Source organism: Ceratotherium simum, chromosome 6 (genome assembly GCF_057802395.1).
Source record: "Ceratotherium simum simum isolate JZ-2026a chromosome 6, ASM5780239v1, whole genome shotgun sequence".
In the NCBI taxonomy this organism is placed as follows: domain Eukaryota; kingdom Metazoa; phylum Chordata; class Mammalia; order Perissodactyla; family Rhinocerotidae; genus Ceratotherium; species Ceratotherium simum.
In genome coordinates this window covers 79,786,147-79,808,833 of record NC_141905.1, presented here as the reverse complement: position 1 = coordinate 79,808,833, position 22,687 = coordinate 79,786,147, and the positions used below count along the sequence as shown (strand labels likewise).

Genomic DNA, 22,687 nt, shown 5'->3' with positions numbered 1-22,687 from the left:
ATACTACAGAATTGGACATGCGCTGCTTTATTTCTTTTTTGTTCTTTTCCCCAAAAAGATTATAAGCCCCTTGAGAGGCTACTGCCAAGAGTCTTGGATCTCTAGCAGGCTAGGGCTTAGGCTTAGGTATATGACATCCCATTAAATTTTAGCTGAATTGGAGATAACACAAGACAACGTGGTATCTGCATAATAATTATAACAGGCTTTTACACCTTCTGTCTATAGTTACCTCTGCAGAGAGGGAGCCAGGCCTCTTTAGTCAAGATCAACTCAGAAGCTGTCAAATTGTAGGCTTTTTTTTTTCACATAAAAATACTTGTTTAGTTTTTATGAGCAGTGTTAATGTAAAAGAACAGTGAAAGTTATACTGAAGGATAGAGGTGTGTGATAGACTTTTCAGAGTCTTGGAGTGCTAGATTAAAAAACGACTCCAAATGTTTCTGAAAGGAAGAGTGTTGAATTTGTGCTGTCTTGGTGACTTGTTTAAGCAATAGAATATGGTAGAAGTGATGTCCTGGGACTTCTGAGGCTGGGTCATAAGCAGCCTTGTAGCGTCTGACAGGTCTCTTGGAGCCCTGAGTCACCATGTAATAAGTCCAACTATCACATGGCCCTGAAACCACATGAAGAGGGGAGACAGAGGGACCAGCTAAGCCCAGCCTTTTGTCGTCCCTGCCAAGTGCAATGTAGGGGAAGAGATCTTGGACCCTCCAGAATAGCCCAGCCATCATCTGAATATCCCCATGCAGCTCCAGTGGTGCCACATGGGGCAAAAAAATTGCCCAGCTGAGCTCTGCCTGAATTCTTGATACAGAATTGTGAGACATAATAAAAAGGTGGTGGTTTTAAGCTACTAAAACCACTACTAAAAGTTTTGAGGTAGGTACACAGATAGGTGAAACATTTCAGAATGCTGTGCTTGTGGTTTAACTTTTTTTTTTTTTCCCAGTTTGATGCACTAAGAAAATTAGGGGGTATAGGATTTTACTGCACTAACAAATATGAAAGTATGCTAAAAAAGAAATACAATAATCTAGAAAACAATTTAAACTTTATTTTTCTCCAGTTGACTTCTCAAAAATGGTGGCATACTCAAGAGCTCTCTTTGGAATGTTTTTTTAATTTTATCTTCTTTTTTTGACTTTTCCATCAGAATAGTCACTTCTATAATTGCTTCCTGGTAAGGCTGGGCAATTGGATAGGCTGTGACCCATTCAAATTCTTTGACTTCCTCTTTCTCCGCTTGAGATTTTAGGAAAGGAAGACCCTGGGAGGAAAGTTTCTGAGCACCTCGTTTATCATTTCTTTGTTCTGTGAGTTCTCTCCCTCGCATCATTCGATCGCGGTGTCCCTTTATCTGTTTCTTTGCCCACGCCACCTTGTGCTTTTTGGTTTTAGTTTTGGGTGTTTTCTGCATATTTTCAGTCTTTTCATTCTTCTCGAGTGTTAATATTTGGGGGAAAAGTATTTCACTTGGAATTCTTTGAGGGAGTAGTTGATACTTGTGGTCCTTGAGGCCTCTGGCACGTTCGGCTCGGTATATGTGTTTCTCTATCTGGTTCAGCTCCCTCTCAGGCACTAGATAGTCCCATTTTTTAGCATCTGTTGTTTCACTTTGTGGTCTCTTTTCGTCTAGTTTAGTTTCCCATTTTGGAACCACGTATTTCCATGCTTCTTCCAGCATCATTTCTTGATGTCGTTGATAGTAGTATGCCTCTGCTCTGGCAAACCGGAAGTCAAAAGACACGGCCTTAAGTTTATGAAGTGTTTCATTCTCCTTTTGAAACTTTTGGGCTAACAGTTTCCTCACTTCTGAAGAATGGACACCACCTAAACTCTTGTCAAAGGAAAGTATTAGAACTTTTTAAGTTGGATGTCCTTTATTATACACAGTCCATGGCACAGCTCGCAAGTGGCTGTTAGCCCTGCCTGGCACTCCTACAGCATGCCCCAGTTAGGGTCTCTTAACCGTGTGTCATGTCTTCCTCTCAGACCTCCTGCACTCTCCTCCCCCAGCATTCCCTCCTTGTTGAAGACTTGCCTTATGCTTCCTTGAGAAAACAGAAGCAGTCACTCAGGCACGCCCTTCTCTTCCCACTGCCAGAACCACCACCATGCATCATGCCGGACTCTGTCTTCCTGCCTTTATAAGGGAAACACTGCCCCTTCCTCTGTCAAAAGCCAGTTCTTCACCTGTGCTTGTTGAGCTTCAAGAACATCAATTTGTGATTACCGAATTCCCTTTCCTGCTTCATCACAATTCCCCATCTACTGGATCACTCCAAAAATATGCTTCAGTATACATCATCTTTAAACAAAAAAGGAAAACTCTTCCTTTACTGCACATCCCTCTCTAGCTTCTACCCACTTTTTTGTTCCCCTTCACCTTGAAGCAGTTACCTATAGCCCCTCTCCACTTTCTCACCACACATTTTCCCCTCAATCCTCTTCAATTGGATTTGCATCCCCGTACTTCTCTGAGAGTGCTCTCATCTAGGTCATGAGTGATCTCATAGTGACAAATGCAGTGGTCCTATCTCTGTCCCTGTCATTCTTGACCTCTCAGCAGCATTTCTACAGAGGTGACCACTCTCTCCTCCTTGAAATACTTTACTTTCTTCTGGCTTCCAGGCTATGGCCAAGTGCATGTGTCTAAGGCTATCTTGGAACCCCTAGACTGTTCCAGCCATTAGCTGAATATCCCAAGTGAATGAGTATCCCCTCATCCTCTTCCTACCTCATGGTCACAACCTCCATCTGCTTTGCTGGTTCTGTCTTTTAAGTGTAATGCAGGAAAACATAGCAGAGAAGTTGTCACTTAAGATAGAACTCAGTAACATTACGCTTCCTTGGACACAGACAGTCTCAATCATTCAACAAGGTGACCTACCCTGTTCCAGCACTGCTCTAGAGAGTGGGAATAAGGGAGGAGCAAGACAGTTGAGGCACACAAGGCTGCCCTGTGCTCACCTCTCAACTTCAGACCTAGATACTGTCTACCTGACATCTCCACTTGGCTCTTCCTCCAAAGTGTTTTCTTCAGTTTCCTCCTTCTCAATGCTGTTACTTCTAACTTCAAAATGCCCCCACCCTAGGGTAGCAGTCTAACCAGCTTCCCTGAATCCATACTTCTCTCCCTCTGCCCCCAGCCCCACTAGACCAGTCACACAGCAGCCAGAGTGATCTTTGTATTACATAAATCTGAGCACGTCACTTTCCTGCGTAGAAACCTGGGATAGCGTCCTATTGCTTTTAAGACAAAATCCCAAATTCCAGTTTGGCGTACATAATCTGGTTCCTGATTGCCTCTAGACAACCTTCTCAGCTCGACTGCGTGCTCACTCTGCTACAGCCACAGTGACTTTTCTGTTCCTCAAAAACCATATTTTCTTTCCCACCTGAGTATTTTCATGTGCTCTTCCTTCATATACTCCCACACACACAATGTAGCAGCTCTGACTGTGGTCCTTATGTACATAATTTTTAGATTTCAGCTTAAATGTCACTTCCTGAGACCTTCCACATACTCATTCAAAAAAAGTCCCATTGTTTCATGACACTATCACAGTCTGTGCTAACTGTTTAATGTCCACGTCCCTCACTAGACTAGCCCTGTGAGGGCAGGGGCCGTGTTTATTTTGTTCAGGGCTGTCCCGCCACCACCAAACGCTGAACTAAACATAACAGGCAACACACTCTCCCTTGAAATGCTCAGGCTTTCTCTACCTTGGTGATAAACTTTTTATGATTGTATTACTGGCTCCAGAGTTCATGGTAAATGTATTTCCTCACCTTAATCTTCTTTTCTAGTGGGGACTGGGAACCTACTGCAATCCGAGGGTCTTGAGTATTTTTGGCCCAGGCCAACCTGGAAGATCAAAAAGAGAAATTATACTAGGATTTACAGAAAGGTTTCAGGAAACATGCTCTGGTGTGAATTGTATGACAGAGTTGATTTGGGACTCACTTTTCATATGTAGCAAAAGGCATTTCTCTGTGCCAATAGGAAAGACTCTACGATATCTTTAACTTCTATCTTTCCTTGAAGCATGGAAGGAATGCTCTCTGATACCACTATAAACAAAGAGCCACACTGTGTTTGAGGTTGAGACTGTCAGAAGCACCTTTATTTTAACACTGGAGAGGGGAGGCTGAGTTGCTATTTCAAATTCCACAAACCACTGGTTGTGTATATTGTTGGTAGAACAAAGAACTTACCTTTGATGAGAAAATAAGTTTTCAAAGTTGGTAAGTCCATTTTAAGTTCAGTTATGCGTAAAGTTATTAACAATATAACTTAGAAGCTATCATTAATTTCCAACAACTAACTATAACATATTTAGTTATGATTCTCAAAGGTTTACATTTTAGATAGATAAAACAATTTGATGGCAAGAAAGTTTTTTTAATTTAATGCAGAAAAATACAGCAGAGAAATCTGTCAATTAATATAGAGCACAGTCACATTTAGGCATCTGCAAGACCTCATTATTTTTTTTTTATAATTTTATTTATTTATTTAATTATTCCCCCAAAGCCCCAGTAGATAGTTGTATGTCATAGCTGCATATCCTTCTAGCTGCTGCATGTGGGACGCAGCCTCAGCGTAGCCGGAGAAGTGGTGCGTCAGTGCGCGCCCGGGATCCGAACCCAGGCCGCCAGCTGCGGAGCGCACGCACTTAACCGCTAAGCCACAGGGCCGGCTCAAGACCTCTTATTTCTTAACCTGCTTAGTTAGAAAATAGGTTCTATGTTTAGCAATCTAGGTTGTAAATATTCTTTTTCTCTGACTTGTCTTAGCAGCAAAAGAGAAGGATTTTGTGACAAAGAACTGGAAAAAACAAAACTATATTTGCCTTTTAAATAAAGCTAATTTCTTTAAAAGACATTTCTGCTTTTCTATTTTTCTTTTCTACGAGGTTCTTATATTATTTCCCTAGGAACATTTATTGAGTTTACTATACACTAGGCATTGTGCTAGGAATGTAAATGGATTCTTTTACTTAATCTTCCAAACAACCATTTGAGGTGGGTACTCCTTATCCCCCATTTCATGGCAAAGAGGACTGAGACCAAGAGAGATTCAGTGACTTGTCAAAGGTCCCAGGGTTAGTTTCAGAGGCAGGATATGTGCCTGTGTGACTCGAGAGCACAGAATTTTCATTCCTGTGCTACACTTGTTCCAGATAAATGAATATTCTCCTGCCTCTACGCAAAATGGAAGGAAAATAATACCCACTGTTCTTCTGCACTCAGATCCAACCATTCTGAGTCTGTCACCGAAAGAGGGTGTGAGGGTGGGGTCTGCACTGCTGGTTGATCCTTCCATAGACCCCCACTGCATCCTCTCCTCATAGCACCTTTGGTCGCTTCTGCTGTTCTTGTAGCATCATGCTGTTTATCTCTGTTGTCTTTTGTTTCAGCCATTGCCCTATCAATTGCCAGCTTTACGAACAACATCTTTGCTCTTCACTCTCTTCCTCTCAGCATCTGCTCTCCCAGCTCTACCCTCTAATCTCTCCTCTATTCTGTAAAGTACTGTCTTCCAGCCATTAAAATTTCTGGCCTTCTTTCAGACTTGCAACTATCTACTGTTGATCCTTTGGGATGCCTTGGTTGATTTCTAGGGCAACCAGAAGCAGTCACAAACTTTTTTGTGTCATCACTGTCCTAGATTGAGACTACTGTGAGGTGGTAGGTGAAGACATTGTCTGGTTGGCAGGGAATGAATTTCAGTGTGAGCTGGGCTGAACAGCCACAGACAGAAAGTAGAAGGGGCTGTGTTTCACAGACATAGGCATCCTATCTCAGTGCCATTAGAGAAAGCATCTTTCAAGGCAACAGGAGTATCTTCTTCATTTTTGCTCTCTTTTGGAATATATATTGTGTATCCTCCGTGGAAATGCGATCGGAGTGGATCCTGCACACTCACAGTAGTTGGTAGAGGTCTGACGAAGGTGTGAATGGCCCAGTCATGTGGTCTCATCATCATTTAGCTGGTGTGTCACAGCTAAATACTGCTGCTGCTATGGAGGTTTTGAGCTTTAATACCATTTAATATAATTTTAGTCACATATTGTTTAATTATGATCATTACTGGTCATTAGTTAAAGACAAAGAAGCAGAAAATACACCTGTTTAAATACAAATGAAAATGATTCTGTATACTCACTTCAAGATACTCTTCACCATATATGTAAGCTGCATCCATCCAAAGTCCTCATGTAGCCTATTAAGATGTCTCTAGTTCTTAAAAAAATGTGACAAGGAGAAAATATAGTGATTAATTACAACCTGGCTTCTTATTTATTAGGAATAAAATCTATCGCTTCCAGGGCCCGGCCCCGTGACGTAGTGGTTAAATTCAGCGCGTTTTGCTTTGGCAGACTGGGTTCGCGGGTGCAGATCCTGGGCATGGACCTACACCACTCATCAACCACGCTGTAGTGGTGACCCACATATAAAGTAGAAGAAGACTGGCACAGATGTTAGCTCAGGGCTAATCTTCCTCAGCAAAAAGAAAAAAAAAATCTCTCTCTTCCAAAATGTGCTGTTTGTAGAGATGTGCTTGAAACTATAGCCCCAAACTCATATTCAGAAATAATACAGTTACAAAAGTAAATATAAGTATTTTATGCTTAAAAAAATCAAAGAATTTCAAACATCAAGTCATGACAGTAGTTTCTATTTTCACACCACAGCACTAAATTAAATTGCAATCTACATTTTAATACTCACTTGCTTCCCAAACCAAACAAGATATCCATTTTAAAACTGATAAAAAGTCTTGCTGCTTAGATGTCAAACTCATATGATATTAATTCAGCCAAAATTTTTATAACACCTGTGACCTGACAGCATCATACTACCACTACAAGTTCCTAATATTCATTGAATATGAATAAGGCACTGTGTGAAGTGCTAAAAGGCAATATCTTACTTATCCCACTGTGAAAACAGAATAATAGAAGTCTCTTTTTTGATAAAGAAAAATATGCAATTCTTAACGTGAGCCTCTCCTTAAGTAAGGAATCAGCTTAATTAAAATAAAACTTATATAAAGACAATCACATGGACCTAAAAGTACTTTTAATCTAAGTACTATGTTGTAAATTGTTTCTCTTTGCTGATAAGAGAAACTGAGGGATAAAAAATATTTAAAAGCCAGGGAGATAAACAAAGAACATTCTTGACGGCAAATCAGTTTGGAAATACTAGAGTTTGGAACAAGACTAGACTTTGCCCTAACATAAGCAAAAGACGGCATGAGTTGTTTTTTTTCTGTGATAGATATAAAAAGAAAAGGACTTGGCTAACAAATATTTTATCATATATCTAAATTTTAATCCTTTGTCAAAATCATGAAATATATTTAAATAGTTATGGGAAGTCCTAGCTGGGGAAGGAGATGATTATGTTTCCTGAACCAAAATTATTGTTAACCACTTCTTATGTCACTGAACTTGAAATAAACTTCACAGTATAATCACAGATTAACTTCTGGCATTGGAAACAGCACCTTGCCTGCTGTCTCCATTTTGCAGGAGTTTGAAAACAAACTTAAATAAAAAATAAAAGTGCCTCTGATAGTATCTCAACATAAAACACTGACAACCCAACCACCCTATGAGGTAATGTTGTTATTCTCCCCATTTTCCGTATCAGGCAATGGCAGCTAAGAGAGTTAAGTGATTCATTCAAGGCCACGCAGCTGCCAAGTGGGAGACTGAAACTTGAACATGGATGTCTAAAAGCAAAGCTTGTGATCATAAGCCCATGCCATCCCACTTAACCTTGGAATACTGGAGGAGTGGAAACACAATCCTCACCTTTGCAGCGCTTACAGTCCAATTAGGGAGGCAAGAAATGTACATAGGTGCACACATGATATAGAGGTACAAATGGGATGCTTAAGTATCGGGAGAAAACAAAGGGCAGGAGTCATTAGTGTGAGGTGGGACTCAACAAGGAGGACTTCTTGGGGAGCACATTCTGAGCAGAGTGGCAGAAATGTGGGAGACACTCCTGAGACAAGCCAAGCAAGAGATGACTCAGTCCGAGTAGCTGTTAACTAGAGAAGTTGCACATGCAGAGTACTATATGGAGGGAGGGATGCTGGAGGCCAGAATATAGAATACAGTATAAGAGGAGAGACAATGGAAACAGAATATGACATAGAGGAATTTTCATGACTTCCCAGAACAAATAGAGAACTATGAAATGTTGTTAATAGGAAAGTGACTAAAAAGAAATGGCACTAGAGAAAAGATCCTGAAACTGTAGGGCCCAGAAGAGACACAAGGTGTAAGCAACCACAGAACTGTCTTCCAAATTGGCTGTACATTTTGCATCCCCACTAGAATGAATAAGAGTTCCTGTTGCTCCACATCCTTGCTAGTATTTGGTGTTGTCAGTGTTCTGAATTTTAGCTGCAAGAATTGGAGCTGCAAGAACTTGGTTCTAGACCAGCATTGTTCAACAAAAATAGAATGCAAGCCACAGATGTAAATTCTTCCAGGAACTACATTTAAAAGAGAAAAAAAAAAAAAAAACACAACAGGTGAGATTAATTTTAGTGATATATTTTATCAGGGCAAAACATATCCAGAATATACAAAATATTATCATTTCAACATGTAATCAAGTTAAAAATTTTACATTGTTTTTTAACTAATAACTTAATTTTTTTAGAGCAGCTATAGGTTTACAGAAATATTGATCAAAAAGTACACTCTTCCCCCAAGTTCCCCCTATTTATCTCTCGTATTAGTGTGGTACACTTGTTATAATTGATGAACCAATATTAATACATTATTATTAACCGAAGTCCATTGTTTACATTAAGGTTCACTCTTTGTGTCACACATTCCATGGGTTTTGACAAATGTATAATGACAGGTGTTAATCATTACTACCACATACAGAATTGTACCACTGCCCTCAAAACCCCACCATGTTCCAGCTATTTGTCTCTCCCTCACTCCGTGCCCTAAACTCCTAGAAACCACTGATCTTTTTACTCTCTCCATTGTTTTGCCATTTCCAGAATTTCACATCGTTGCAATCATACAGTATGGCTTTTTCATACTGAAAAGCCTTCTTCAAATTGGCTTATTTCACTTAGCAATATGCTTTTAATGTTCCTCCATGTCTTTTCATGGCTTAATAGCTCATTTCTTCTTGTTGCTGAATAATATTCTATTGTATGGATGTTCCACTGTTGGTTTATCCATTCACTTATTGAAGCACATCTTGGTTGCTTCCAAGCTTTGGCAATTATGAATAAAGCTACTATAAATATTTGTGTGCAGGTTTTTGTGTGGACATAAGTGTTCAACTCAGTTGGGAATATACCAAGGAGCACAATTACTGTATGGTATGGTAAGAGGATATTTACTTTTGTAAGAAATCATCAAACTGTCTTCCAAATTGGCTGTACATTTTGCATCCCCACTAGAATGAATAAGAGTTCCTGTTGCTCCACGTCATTGCTAGTATTTGGTGTTGTCAGTGTTCTGAATTTTAGCCATTCTAATAGGTGTGTAATGGTATTTTATTATTGTTTTAATTTGTAATTCACTAATGACATGATGCTGAGTATCTTTTCATATGCTTATTTGCCATCTGTTTATCTTCTTTGGGAGGTATCTGTTCAGATTTTTTGCCCATTTTTAACTGGGTTGTTTTTCTTATTGCTGAAAAATTTAAGAATTCTTTGTATGTTTTAGATACAAGTACTTTATTAGATAAGTGTTCTGCTAAGATTTTCTTCTAGTCTGTGGCTTGTCTTTTCATTCTTATAACAGGGTCTTTCATAGAGCAGAAGTTTTTAATTTTAATGAAATACAACTCAATTTTTTCTTTCATAGATCACGGTTTTAGCGTTCTACCTAAAAAGCCATTGCTAAACCCAAGGTCACCTAGATCTTCTATGTTATCTTCTAGGAGTTTTTAGTTTTGTGTTCTACATTTAGGCTTATGATCCATTTTGAGTTAGTTTTTGTGAAAGATATAAGGTCCGTGTCTAGATTTATTTGTTTTGCACATGGATGCCCAGTTCCAGCACCATTTGTTGAAAAGACTGTCCTTTCTCCATTGAATTGCCTTTACTCCTTTGTCAAAGATCAATTGACTATATTTGTGTGGGTCTACTTCTGGGCTTTCTACTGTGTTCCATTGATCTACTTGTTTGTTCTTTAGCCAATACCACATTGTCTTGATTACTGTAGCTTTATAGTAAGTCTTAAAGTCTGGTAGTGTCAGTCCTCCAACTTTGTTGTTCTCCTTTAACATTGTTATTAGACTCAGGTTATTCTGAGTCTTTTGCCTCTCCATATAAACTTTAGAATCAGTTTGTTGACACCAACAAAATAACTTCCTGGGATTTTGATTGGGATTACACTGAATCTAAAGATCGAGTTGGGAAGAAATGACATCTTAACAATATTCATCTTCCTTTCAATGAACATGGATCATCTCTACGTTTACGTAGATCTTTGATTTTTTTCATCTGAGGTTTGTAGTTTTCTGCATATAGACCTTGTACATATTTTGTTAGATCTGTACCTAAGTATTTCATTTTTTTCCTGGTGCTTATGTAAATGGTACTGTGTTTTTAATTTCAAATTCCAATTGCTCATTTCTGGTACATAGGAAAGTCATTGCCTCTTGTCTATTGATATTGTATTCTGCAACCTTGCAATAATTGGTTATTAGTTCCAGGAGATTTTTGTTATTGTTCTTGTTGATTCTTTGGGATTTTCCATTTGGCCAATCACGTCATTTGCGAACAAAGACGATTTTACTTCTTCCTCCCGATCTGTATACTTTTTATTCCTTTTCTTGTTTATTGCATTAGCTAGGATTTCCAGTATGATCTTGAATAGGAGTAATGAGAGGGGACATCCTTGCCTTGTTCCTGATCTTATCGAGAAAGCATCTAGTTTCTCATCAAGTATGATGTTGTAGGTTTTTTGTAGATGTTCTTTATCAAGTTGAGAAAGTTCCTCTCTACTCCTAGTTTGCTGAGTTTTTTTTTTTATGAATGGGTGTTGGATTTTGTCAAGTGGTTTTCCTGCATCATTGATATGATCATGTGATTCTTCTTCTTTAGCCTATTGATGTGATGGATTACATTAATTGCTTTTGTAATGTTGAACCAGCCTTGCATATCTGGAATAAATCCTACTTGATGGTGGTGTATAATTCTTTTTATAGATTGTTGGATTCTATTCACTAATATTGTGTTGAGGATTTTGCCATCTATGTTCATTAGAGATATTGGTCTGTAGTTTTCCTTTCTTGTAATATCTTTGTCTGGTTTTGGTATTAGGGTAATGCTGGCCTCACAGAATGAGTTAGAAAATTCCCTTTGCTTCTATCTTCTGGAAGCGACTGCAGAGAGTTGGTATAATTTCTTAAACATTTGGTAGAATTCACCAGAGAACCCATCTGGGCCTAGTGCTTTCTGTTTTCAAAGGTCATTAATTATTGATTTTACATCTTTAGATATACGCCTATTCAGATGATCTATTTCTTGAGTTTTGGTATTTGTGTCTTTCAAAGAATTGATCCATTTTCTTTAGGTTATCATATGTATGGACATAGAGTTGTTCATAATATTCCTTTATTATCCTTTTAATGTCCATAGGATTAGTAGTGGCGGTCTTTCTTTCGTTTCTGATATTGGTAATTTGTCTTCTCTCTTTTTCTCTTAACCTCACTAGAGGTTTATCTATTTTATTGATCTTTTAAAAGAACCAGCTTTTGCTTTTGTTTTCTCTATTGATTTCCTGTATTCAATTTCATTTATTTTTTGCTTTAATTGTTATTTCTTTTTTCTGCTTATTTTGGATTTAATTTGCTCTTCTTTTTCTAGTTTCCTGAAGTAGAAGCTTCGATTATTGATTTGTGGTCTATTTTCTAATACATGCATTCAATGCTAAAAATTTCCCTCTAACCACTGCTTTTGCTGCATCCCACAAATTTTGATGTCGTATTTTCATTTTGTTCAAAATATTTCTAAATTTCTCTTAAAACTTCTTCTTTCACCCAAGTGCTATTTAAAAGTGTTTAATCTCAGTATTTTGGAATTCTCCAGCTACCTTTCTGTTACTAATTTCCAGTTTAATTCCATTGTGGTCCAAGAACATACTTTGTATGATTTCTATTGTTTTTAAATTTGTTAAGGTGTTTTTTATGGCCCAGAATGTGGTCTATTTTGGTGAATGTTCTATGTGAGCTTGAGAAGAATGTGTATTCCGCTGCTGTTGGATAAAGTACTCTATAGATGTCAGTTAGATCCCGTTGATTGATGGTCTTGAGTTAAATTATGTCCTTACTGATTTTCTGCCTGCTGGATCTGTTAATAACTGATAAAGGGATGCTGAAGTCTCTAACTGTAATAGTAGATACATCTATTTCTCCTCACAGTTCGATCAGTTTTTACCTCATATATTTTGCCACTCTGTGCTAGATGCATACACATTAAGGACTGTTATATCTTCTTGGAGAATTGATTCCTTTATCAGTAAGTAATGCCCCTCTTTATCTCTAATTTTCCTCACTCTGAAGTTTACATATCTGAAATTAATGTAGCTACTCTGGCTTTCTTTTGATTAGTGCTAGCAACAGCATATCTTTCTCCATCCCTTTACTTTTAATCTATCTGTGTTTTTATATTTAAAGTGGGTTTTTTTTGTAGATAACATATAGTTAGGTTTTATTTTTTTTAATCCAGTCTTACAGTCTGTCTTTTAATTGGTATACTTAGCCCATTGACATTTAAAATGATTTGATATAATTGGATTAATATCTACCATATTTATTACTGTTTTCTATTCATTGCTCATATTGTTTCTTTTTTTTGTCTTCCACTCTTTCTGCCTTCTCTGGTTTTAATTAAGCATTTCATGATTCTACTTTTTTCCTCCTCTTTTGGCATAGCAATTATACTTCTTTTTTGCTTTTTTAAGTGGTTGTCCTTCAGTTTGCAGTACACATATACAACTAACCCAAGTTCTTTCAAATAACACTATACCACTTCACAGGCAGTGCAAGTCTCTTATAACAGTCTACTTCCAGTTCACTTCCTCTCCCCTATCCCTTATAACACTGCTGTCATTCACTTCACTTATCCAGAAACTATAATTATCCTATACAAGTTGCTATTATTATTTTGAACTATCTGTTATGTTAGATTAAGATTTTAAAAAATGAAAAATTTGATTTTACCTCCATTTATTCTTTCTCTAATGCTCTTCCTTTCTTTATGTAGATCTGAGTTTCTGACCTATATTATTTTCCTTCTTTCTGAAGAATTTTTTTAACATTTCTTGCAAATCAGGTCTACTGGCAACAAATTCTTTCCATTTTTGTTTGTCTGAGAGTCTTTTCTTTCACTTTTGAAGGATAATTTCGCTGGATACAGAATTCTACGTTGTTTTATTTTTTTCTTCCAACACTAAATATTTCACTTCCCTCTCTTCTTGCTTGCATGGTTTTTGAAGAGAATTCTGATGTAACTCTTATCCTTGCTCCTCTATAGGCAAGGAGTTTTTTTTCCCCGATTTTCCTGTTGGTCTTTGATTTTCTGCAGTTCGAATATGATATGCGTACAGGCAGATTTTTTGGCATTTATCCTGCTTGGTATTCTATACTGCTGCAATAAAAAAATTCAAATACATTCAAATAAAATAAAAAGTTCAGTTCCCCTGTCACATTAGCCAAATTTTAGGTGCTCAATAGGTACATGTGGCTAGTGGAGAGGGCAGCTCTAGACAGTGAAGGGAAGCGGTCTAATCTGAGGCCTCTTGGCAGTGAGTGGCCCACAGAGGAAAACATCTTCTAGGACTCCACCACCAGCAGCAGCACCTGAGAACGCTGGTGCTCCTACCCACCTCCCTGCCTCTGCTCATACCATACCTCCCTCCTAGAGTGCCCATCTTCTCTGTATTTTACTCTTTTTTCCCTGGCTTAACTGAGGTCCTATCTACTCACAACACTTTCTTCAGAAGGAAAGACGAATGTGTTTCACTTCATTCCCTTTAATTCAAGAAACATTAACTGGGCTTGTCACCATGCAGATTCTTTCACATCGTCAGGGCCTAGTACTGAGCCTCACTTTTATGCTTTGCAGACTTGATTTCACATTCAGTGATACAAAAAATGTTAATGGGACCAAACGTGCCAGAGTTGTCAGCATTTTATTCTGTCAAGTAAGAAAATTAAAAACAAAGACAACTGTCTATTATGGGCAATTTTATAAATAAAAGGACATTCTAATAGTGCCCTCCTCTCCATCTCCCCCACAAAGTTCCCCCCCACAAAGGGGGAACTAAATGAAGCTTTGCATTATTTTTCTCATTTGGGCCTGGAACATGAAAACTTTGTCTCTGACCTTCAGCAAAGTAAAGACATCTAGGGACCACTGCCCTATGTAAGTCCAAACCTAGTATTTGTTATCTCTTTTCCTCTTCAATTTATTTTATTTTTATCACCTATTCCCCCTCCTATATGTCTCTTACTAGTTGTATGACCTTGGGCAAGTTATTTAGCCTCTCTGGTCTTTGTTTCCTATGCTGTGAAGGATTAATAGCATTTAATAATCCTATGCTGTAAGGATTAAATCAGTTAACACATATACCTAGGGCTGTGGACATTCTCATTGTTGTTCAAGGCTGTTATGTCCTAGAGTGCCCTGGCTGAGGTTGGTCTAGGGCTTGGGATAAGGTTGGAGCTTCAAAGAGACAGAAGTGAAGTGGGACAAGACTATAAGAAAAGACCAAATAGCCTCCTGGCCTCCTACTCTCTGTCCTGAGCATGGCACTCTGCTCTCTGTTCATTTCACAGGCCCTTATTTTCATTCAAAATGAGAGCCTGTCCAAAAGGACTGGGAATAGTCAAACCTGCCATAATGAACAAAATGGTCAGTCTTAAGAACATGAGTACTGAGATTTAGCAAGAAGCCTTCAAGTCTGAGGAGTTGAAGGAGCTGGAGAAACCTAGAGGGGCCCTGAAAACCTCCTGCATGCTACACAGCTATCCCTTAGATTCTTTCCCATTGTGTGGGGAACCAGTGATGCTTAGCAACGGAACAGGTCACTGCCACAAAGAAACCTCTTCAACTTAACTAGGCACATATCTAGCACAGTGGACCTTGGGGTCAAGAATGTTGAACCTGACCTTAAAAGTTTACCACTGCTTCTCCAAGTTTCATGATTTCACTTTTTTAAACACTGCAAAAAGATAATCAGCTTTATTGTTGCTGGGAAAATATAAAGACAGACAGGCTTAAATTATCTGTACACACAGAAGTAAAGACTAAGGAACATTATACCTTGTTGCAGGTACTGCTTTTTATACTTTGCCCCAGACTTTCACTCTCTAAGAAATCCTCTTAAAAATAGTGGTTGCAAACTGGAGGCCCATGGGGTGAATTCAGCTTATATAAATGTTTTGTTTGGCCTGTACATTAAAAGAAATTCTTTTAAAGTAACATTTAAAAGTAACATTTAAAAATGATACTTTAAAAAACAATCTAGATTTCCAGCTTTTCTTTAAAAGTTGTAACATATGGTGGCACCCGGCTTACAGTGGCACGAGGCAGCAAGTGGGTTTGACAGTTGTTTCCTTCAAAAGTGTTAAGCGTTCTTTCAATTTACCCACCCCAGCCACCATAGAATGCCTGCAAGCGCACTTGAACCTATGGGCATTTGAGTGCTTGCCGGTTTGGAAGAAGCCCGAGTTGGCTACCCACATGGTGTTCAGGGTAACTTTTAAACTGAGACCTGCAGAAATGACTGAGTGATCACAACCTCCGTGCCTCAGTTTCCTTATCTGTAAAACGGGGCTGACAACATGCAGTTGCGGGAAGGCCTGGCGAGGCAGCACGCAAAGGGCTGGCCCTCACTCGGGGCCCGGGGACACGAGTGCCATCCAAGCTAACGTCCTGGGAGGCCCCCGAGGAGGGACGCGGAGCTGGGGCACCGGGACGCACCGCGCCGGGCCTCGCTCTCCACTCCTCCCACCCGCGGGCCCCGGGCGCCGAGAGGCGTGGCCGGCCCGCGCGGACCCCGGCGGCGGCCATGGCCTCGGTGGTGGAGTACAAGGGGCTCAAGGCCGGCTACCACTGCGGCTACTGCGACGCCGAGGAGGGCAAGGCGTCCTGCGGTGAGTGTCCCTGTCGACGGGGCTGACGCGGCCGCCTCGCGTCCAACCCCCGCACCGCCCGCCGCGGCCCCGGCCAGCCCCTGGCGGGGAGCACCCAGGCCCGGCTCCCCTGCTCCCGCTTCCCTTCCCCACTCGTTTCTTCCCCGATCGTTTCCCTTCAGGCTCGGTCTCTCCGCCTCACCCTCACCGAAGATGGCTGTCCCTCGCGGAGAAGGAGCGGAAATAGCGAAGGGCTGCCCTCGGTCAAGATGGCGCGGGGGGCGTCGGCACCCAGGGACTCCCGGCGAGGCCCGGCCTGCGGGCGCCCGAGCGGCTTCGCGCGCGCCTCGGGGGCGCCCGGGCGGCGCGGTGCATTGTGGGGTGGCGGCGGCGGCGGCGGTGTGGGGCTGGGCGGCGTCGCGTTTGGAGGGCCGAGACCATGGCTTCTTGGGCCGCTCTTTCGCCCAGCATCGTGGAGTATTTCGAGGGCGAGGACTTCTACCGCTGCGGCTACTGCAAGAATGAGTCGGGCAGTCGCTCCAATGGTGAGCGGGTCGGGCCGGCGGGCGGGGAGGGCGCCGCGGCCTCGGGGGCTCCGCGGCCGGCCGGCGTCCTTGGGGGTCGCGCCGACCGGCTCCAGGGACCGCGGCGGCCGGAGCCCCTGTCCCGCGGAGAGAGTGCGGAAGGCGGCTGCCCTGGAAAGGCTGCGACTGTCAGACTAAAAATGGACCTCACCTCTGATTCAGCAGGGAAGCTTCTAGGTGCTTATTCCTCACACAGGTGCCCGGACGTAGTGAGTGTCTCGCAGTAGCTAAGCGTGGAAGCGGGTGTCCATCATCAGTGGGAGACGGTAGCTCGATGATGGCATGCCGTGCCGGGGAGCTCTGTGCTGTGGTCGTTCACGGCTGGGGCTGACCTGTAAGTGCTGGGCTGATGTGGGAGCATCCCCGATAGGCAGCGCAGAACGCGGGGTGCAGGACTGAGTGTCGGGTGATGCTATTTGTGTAGGAGGAGGTGTGTGTGCACGTGGGCGTGGGCATCCATGGATAAAACGTCTTTGGAAGAATATACAAGACCCCGGTGACCGTAGTCGCTGCGGCGAGGGAGCCTGTTTGTACTGTTGTGTTGGAGAATTTTCCCAAGTGCTTATATGCCCTGTCATTTCTCCACCCACCTCGATGACGACGACAACAAAGCCAGCCTACAGTTTTTTTTTTTTTTTTTTACCCTCTTCGTGATTCAGGTTTCTTTCGGAAGATTTCTTGTTTGTGAACAAAACATTGTGTTTATTTCTTGCTGTGTCGTGCATTGGCAAATGTAGAATCTCTTATTTTAAAGAGTAAGCCAGCATTGTGGAAAATCCATGAAGGTGTAAATTTAGATAGTTTCCATTTAAAAAAAATTTTAAATGCCCTACAGTAGGGGAATGATTTGCACGATTATGGTGTGTCCATTTGCTTATTAATTAAAAGTGTTTTTAAGGTGCTTTTGAGGGTAAGGGGGAGTAGAATGTAATACAATGCAATCATTAGGAGTGACGATTATGAAGACAAGCTAAGCGGAAAATGTTTAGAGGGTAGGGTTAAACGGAGAAAATAAACAAGAAGCAAATGACATGTGGCATGGTTACAGCTCTGGGAGGAAAAAACCCAGGAGAAGCACACCATGGCGACAGTGGTTGCCTTAGGGCATTCGAGATTCCTCTCTTTTCTTTTTCACAATTTTAGTGACTATAATATATATGTAATAAATAATTTATAGTAAACATGTCTAAAATTAGTATTTTAATAGATCCTTAATTATTTTTTCCAATAATTTTAGTAAGAGAAAATTGATTAGTATAGATATCCTTTGTTTAAAGTCCTGTAGAAGAAACCGCTTTCAACCTTTTAACCTAAGGAGATAACTATCATCTCAATTTTAATTCTAATAATAATCTTTACTATAGGACATCCACCTATTGGGTAGGTAGGATTTATTATGCCTATTTTACTGATGATGAAGTTGAGCATCATAGAGTAACTTGGTGTTTATGGCCCCTGCCAGGCTTCTGGACATTTCAGTCGCACTCTGGTGTCCATATTTTTCTCACCACGTCCTGCTCTACCAAGCCTACCTCTGTCTTTATGTACCTCTGATGCAATTTACTGTTTACAAGAGAAAAATCATTTTTCTTTTAACATTAACTCAAATATACCTTTTAATGTTTTCTCACAGTCTTCATTTTTTTCATGGTTGCATATTTTTCCATCATATTGATAACATCATAGTCCCTGTAATCACTTTACTGTTCCTGGGTATTTGGGTTGTTTTCAGTTTTTATACTTAAAAGGAATATTGCTTTATACTTTTGTCCTATTTTCAATTTCAAGACTGCTGTTAAACATATATAAAAATCAAGAGAATTTATATGCACAGGAAAACGTTTGCTTTCTAATTCTTTGGAAGAGACTAACTTATTAAATTATTGGAGATATTATTATGGCTTAAAGATGCAATGTAATCTAATTGCCACAAGGACCTAAATTTATGGTGTCGTAGAGACTGTTGACTAATCCTGAATTAAATGTAATCACTTTGATGTGTTTGGTTTTTTAAATTAAGATAAATGTATTTTTCATTTGTGTTGTGTATTATGTGAAACTAACAAGTAATGAAATATGTGCAAACTTTCATTTCTCCCAGGTGAGCTAAATGTTTTTGGCTTAATATTAAGGCAAAAAAAATTATTATATATAAATATATATTATTATATAAAAAATATTAAGGCAAAATTTAAATACATTTAAAAAATAATGCTTTGCATTAAAAAAAGTAAAAAGTTTAACCTGCTGTAATTAACGTGCCACTTATTTTTTTAGGCATGTGGGCACATTCCATGACAGTACAGGATTATCAGGATCTTATAGACCGAGGATGGCGAAGGTAAAGCTCTTTACTAGAAAAGCACTTCTCTTATTACTCAGATGATTCTTATAATGGAAAAAGATTATTTGCCTTTAAAGTGTTTTCCTGTTCTTGGAAAGAGGTTTAAGAAATTTTTTATTCTTTGGTATAGTGATTTTGTTCTTTCTTCTTTTAAAGATGTTTATTAGGAAAACTTTCAAATATACACAAACAGAGAGAGTACATTATAATGAACTTCATGTACCTATCACCAAGCTTCAGTGGTTGTTAACATTTTGCCAATCTTGTTTCATCAATTCTCCTTGTTCCCTGTGCTGGACTGAATGTTGTGTCCCCCTGAAGTTCGTATGTTAAATCCTAACTCCCAGCGTGCTGATATTTGGAGGGGGGGCCTTTTGTTTTGAAGATGGAATCTTCGTGAATGGGATTAGTGCCCTTTAAACAAGACCACAGAGAACTCCCTTGCTACTTTTGCCACGTGAGGATACAACAAAAAGATGAATCAGGAAGCTTGTCTTCACCAGACACCAAATCTGCCAACACCTTGGCAGATTTGGACTTCTCAGCCTCCAGAACTATGAGAAATAAATTTCTGTTGTTTATAAGCCACTTAGGCTATGGCATTTTGTTATAGCAGCCTGAACAGACTAAGATACTCTTCTTCTCTCCCCGCAAAATAATTTAAAGCAGATTTCAGATATCATGTCAGTACACCTATAAAAAGTATGTGTTTCTGAGAGAGAAGGATTCTTTTTTACTTTTTAACATATCCATAATACCATTATCGTACTTTACAAAATCAATAATTGTGTGTATATATATATATATATATATTTGTGAGGAAGATTGGCCCTGAGCTAACATCTGCCAATCCTCCTCTTTTTTTGCTGAGGAAGACTGGCCCTGGGCTAACATCCATCCCATCTTCCTCTACTTTATACGGGTTGCCACCACAGCATGGCTAGACAAGCGGTGCGTCGGTGTGCACCCGGGATCCGAACCTGCGAACCCCGGGCTGCCACAGCAGAGCGCGTGCACTTAACTGCTTGTGCCACCGGGCCGCCCCCTAATAATAATATTTTGATGTCACTTGTTACCTAGTTTTGATTAGATTTTCTGTTTGTCTCAAAAATGTCTTTTTTTTTTTAAGATCTGTTTTTTTTTTTTTTTCGAGGAAGATTGTCCCTGAGCTAACATCTGTTGCCAATTTTCCTCTTTTTCTTTTTTCTCCCCAAAGCCCCAGTACATAGATGTATATCCTCATTGCAGGTCCGTCTAGTTCTTCTGTGTGGGACGTGGAACGCACGAACTTTACCACTATGCCACTGGGCCTGCCCCAATCTCTCTTTTTTTTTTTTTTTTTACCGTTGGTTTATTTGAATCAGGATTCCATTAAGATTCACACATTGCCTTTGATGGCTAAGGTTTTTTTGGTAGTTATTTTTATGTAGATGATTTTAAAGTAACTATTAGGTAAAGTTCCTTACATAAATACAAGCAATGTTGAGTACCCTGTGCCAATACTCCCCAAAAGACATGGGATTGAGCACAGCAAACGAATCTTCACAACTTTCCTTGAACTTAATGAGGCCCAAAAGGTAGATAGATGAGATGTTGAAGGACTTTGTATGCCATGATAAGGAACTTTTGTTTTTTAAAGGTAGAGGAGAGCTGTTAAAGGCTTCTATGTCAGAGAGAAATGTGATGGAATTTGTGTTTTTGAAATGATCATTCAGGCAGCAGAGAGGTATTTGAGGGGGTGATCCTGGAGGCAGGAAGCCTAGTTCCAGAGATTATTGCAGTGTCCGGATGTGAGATGGTGAAGGCTGCTGTCATCGTCAGAAGCGGTGGTGGTAAATTAGGAGATAGACAGGAGGGGCCAGATTTAAGATACATTTTAGAAGTAGAAAGCTTACTGACAGGATATAGAGGTGCATTAGAGAGAGAAGTCTTGAGATGACTTCCAGGTTTCTGGCTTGGGAACTGAAGCCGTGTGTGTTTGCTCGGGTGCCGTGAAATGCCACAGATTGGGTGGCTTAAACAACAGAAATGTATTTTCTTACAGGTTGGAGGCTGGAAGTCCAAAATCAAGGTGTTGGCAGCTTTGGTTTCTTCTGAGGCCTCTCTCCTTGGCTTGCACGTGGCTGCCTTCTCACTGCGTCCTTATGTGGTCCTTTCCCTTTGTGTGCATATCCCTAGTGCCCAGTGTCTCCTTGTGTGTCCAATTTCCTTTTCTTATAAGGACACCCGTCAGATTGGATTAGGGCTCAACAGCTTCATTTTAACTTAATCACCTCTTTAAACGCCTTAGTTCCAAATACAGTCACATCCTGAGGTACTAGGGATTAGGGCTTCAACATATGAATTTTGGGGGTACAAACTTCAGCCCATAATGTCATGGTTCTGCCATTAACTGAGATCCAGAAAGCATTGGAAAGGATCAAGTTAGTTTTGGGGTACTTTGTGCTGGTGTACATGGAACCACAAGTGTGAATGTCTAGGCAGCAGCAAATGTTAGTCCCACAGCATCTGGGGCATTTTTCTCTGATTGTCCTTGTGGTATTGAGGATTGGTGCTAGGTTGAGGCATGGAAGTGGTTATGGATGCTGATGGGAAGGTAATTGAGATGATTCACCTTGGAGTTCGTACATAAAGGTTTAGGAGAGCAAAAGCTGGGCTCTGGTCCTTGGTACACCCACGTTGCAAGATTACTTAGCTTATGACGAGTAACTAAACCTAAATGCGTTATTACATTATTGATTAGATTTTTACCCTAATTAATTTTGTGCTCCTGTACTACTCTACTTTGGGACATGTGAGAAATGTGTAAGAAATTAACAAAACTATTTTATAATTTTAGAAGCGGGAAATATGTGTACAAACCTGTCATGAATCAAACATGTTGTCCTCAGTACACAATACGGTAAGAATTTTTGATTAATAGAAAGAGGATCTATAATATGAAGATTGTGTATAATTTTTTAGTAGAAACTTGCTTTTTTTAAATGTTTATTTTTATTCTAGGTCAACATTTTTTATAAGGAAAAACAAATGAGTTATGTCTTTTCTACATACTGATGCTATATTCACTTGTTGATCAATAGCTTGTAATAATGTTTAATTGGTTTGGATATAAATAATGATATGAAAAAATACCCTTTTTATTTAGCAGTCTAGTCAATGATACCATGAAATATTGGGAAGATATTGGAAAATACTCAAATTACTTTTAGATATCAAATTTTTATAGGTGTTAGCTTAGGGCTTTCCCCATTCTAGTGTGTTACTTGACACAGTGCTTATATTCAAACAATGCTATAAGATCCTATAGGAGGAGGAGGACGGCTGACACTTAATCGGCCACATATATTCAGAGTCCAGTTTTCTTCATTGGAAAATTTACACTAAAATGTCTGTTTTCCTACGTAGTGTTTGCTTAATTTTTCATAATCTCTTGGGTTTCCCTTGTGTCCCCCTCACCCCACCCTAACATGGAAGGATTTTCCCTCCTTCTTTGATTATAAAGGGTCTCCTTCTCTCCCTCATTGTCTTCCTCTTCCCCCTTATTATCCTCCCACCCACCCCCCTAACTCCTCCCACCCCCGTTATCCTCCTCTTCCTCCCCTTC

At 40.0% G+C, this 22,687-nt stretch overlaps 2 protein-coding genes across 10 annotated transcripts in view; one reads left to right on the top strand and one right to left on the bottom strand.

Moving 5' to 3' along the window:
* Positions 1-1,037: 1,037 nt before the first annotated feature.
* On the bottom strand, positions 1,038-17,258 carry LOC106801500 (putative uncharacterized protein ZNRD1-AS1). Of its 4 annotated transcripts, none has more exons than XM_087432741.1 (4): positions 16,888-17,258; positions 6,176-6,252; positions 3,796-3,871; positions 1,038-1,840 (listed from the first exon to the last, which is right to left on the bottom strand). In XM_087432741.1, exons 2-4 carry the CDS (start codon positions 6,208-6,210, stop codon positions 1,049-1,051), a joined length of 903 nt encoding a protein of 300 aa, XP_087288867.1. In that variant the 5' UTR covers positions 6,211-6,252; positions 16,888-17,258; the 3' UTR covers positions 1,038-1,048. The 4 variants fall into 4 exon arrangements, with proteins under 4 accessions (XP_087288867.1, XP_087288866.1, XP_087288864.1 ...); XM_087432740.1 differs by lacking the exon at positions 16,888-17,258 and adding an exon at positions 16,361-16,493; XM_087432738.1 differs by lacking the exon at positions 16,888-17,258 and adding an exon at positions 16,355-16,490.
* Positions 16,070-22,687, top strand: part of ATE1 (arginyltransferase 1) — a 181,783-nt gene continuing 175,165 nt past the window's right edge. For 3 of the 6 annotated variants that reach the window (XM_004428140.3, XM_014785809.2, XM_014785808.2), the window contains exons 1-3: positions 16,070-16,173; positions 19,014-19,077; positions 21,920-21,982. In XM_004428140.3, coding sequence (XP_004428197.1) covers positions 16,089-16,173; positions 19,014-19,077; positions 21,920-21,982 — 212 coding nt within the window. In that variant the 5' untranslated portion in view covers positions 16,070-16,088. Of the gene's footprint in view, positions 16,174-16,536; positions 16,698-19,013; positions 19,078-21,919; positions 21,983-22,687 lie in introns of those variants that run through there. The other 3 variants (XM_004428139.3, XM_004428138.3, XM_014785807.2) reach the window with 1 other exon arrangement.

What these genes read in the sequence shown, in the direction of transcription:
- LOC106801500 (XM_014785841.2), bottom strand. Translation starts at nt 5,463, where the DNA reads ATGTTGTTCGTAAAGCTGGCAATTGATAGGGCAATGGCTGAAACAAAA. An exon ending in GATCTGAGTGCAGAAGAACA is followed by an intron (nt 3,872 to 5,242) that starts GTGGGTATTATT and finishes TTGATCTTCCAG; the next exon opens with GTTGGCCTGGGCCAAAAATA. An exon ending in CACTAGAAAAGAAGATTAAG is followed by an intron (nt 1,841 to 3,795) that starts GTGAGGAAATAC and finishes TCCTTTGACAAG; the next exon opens with AGTTTAGGTGGTGTCCATTC.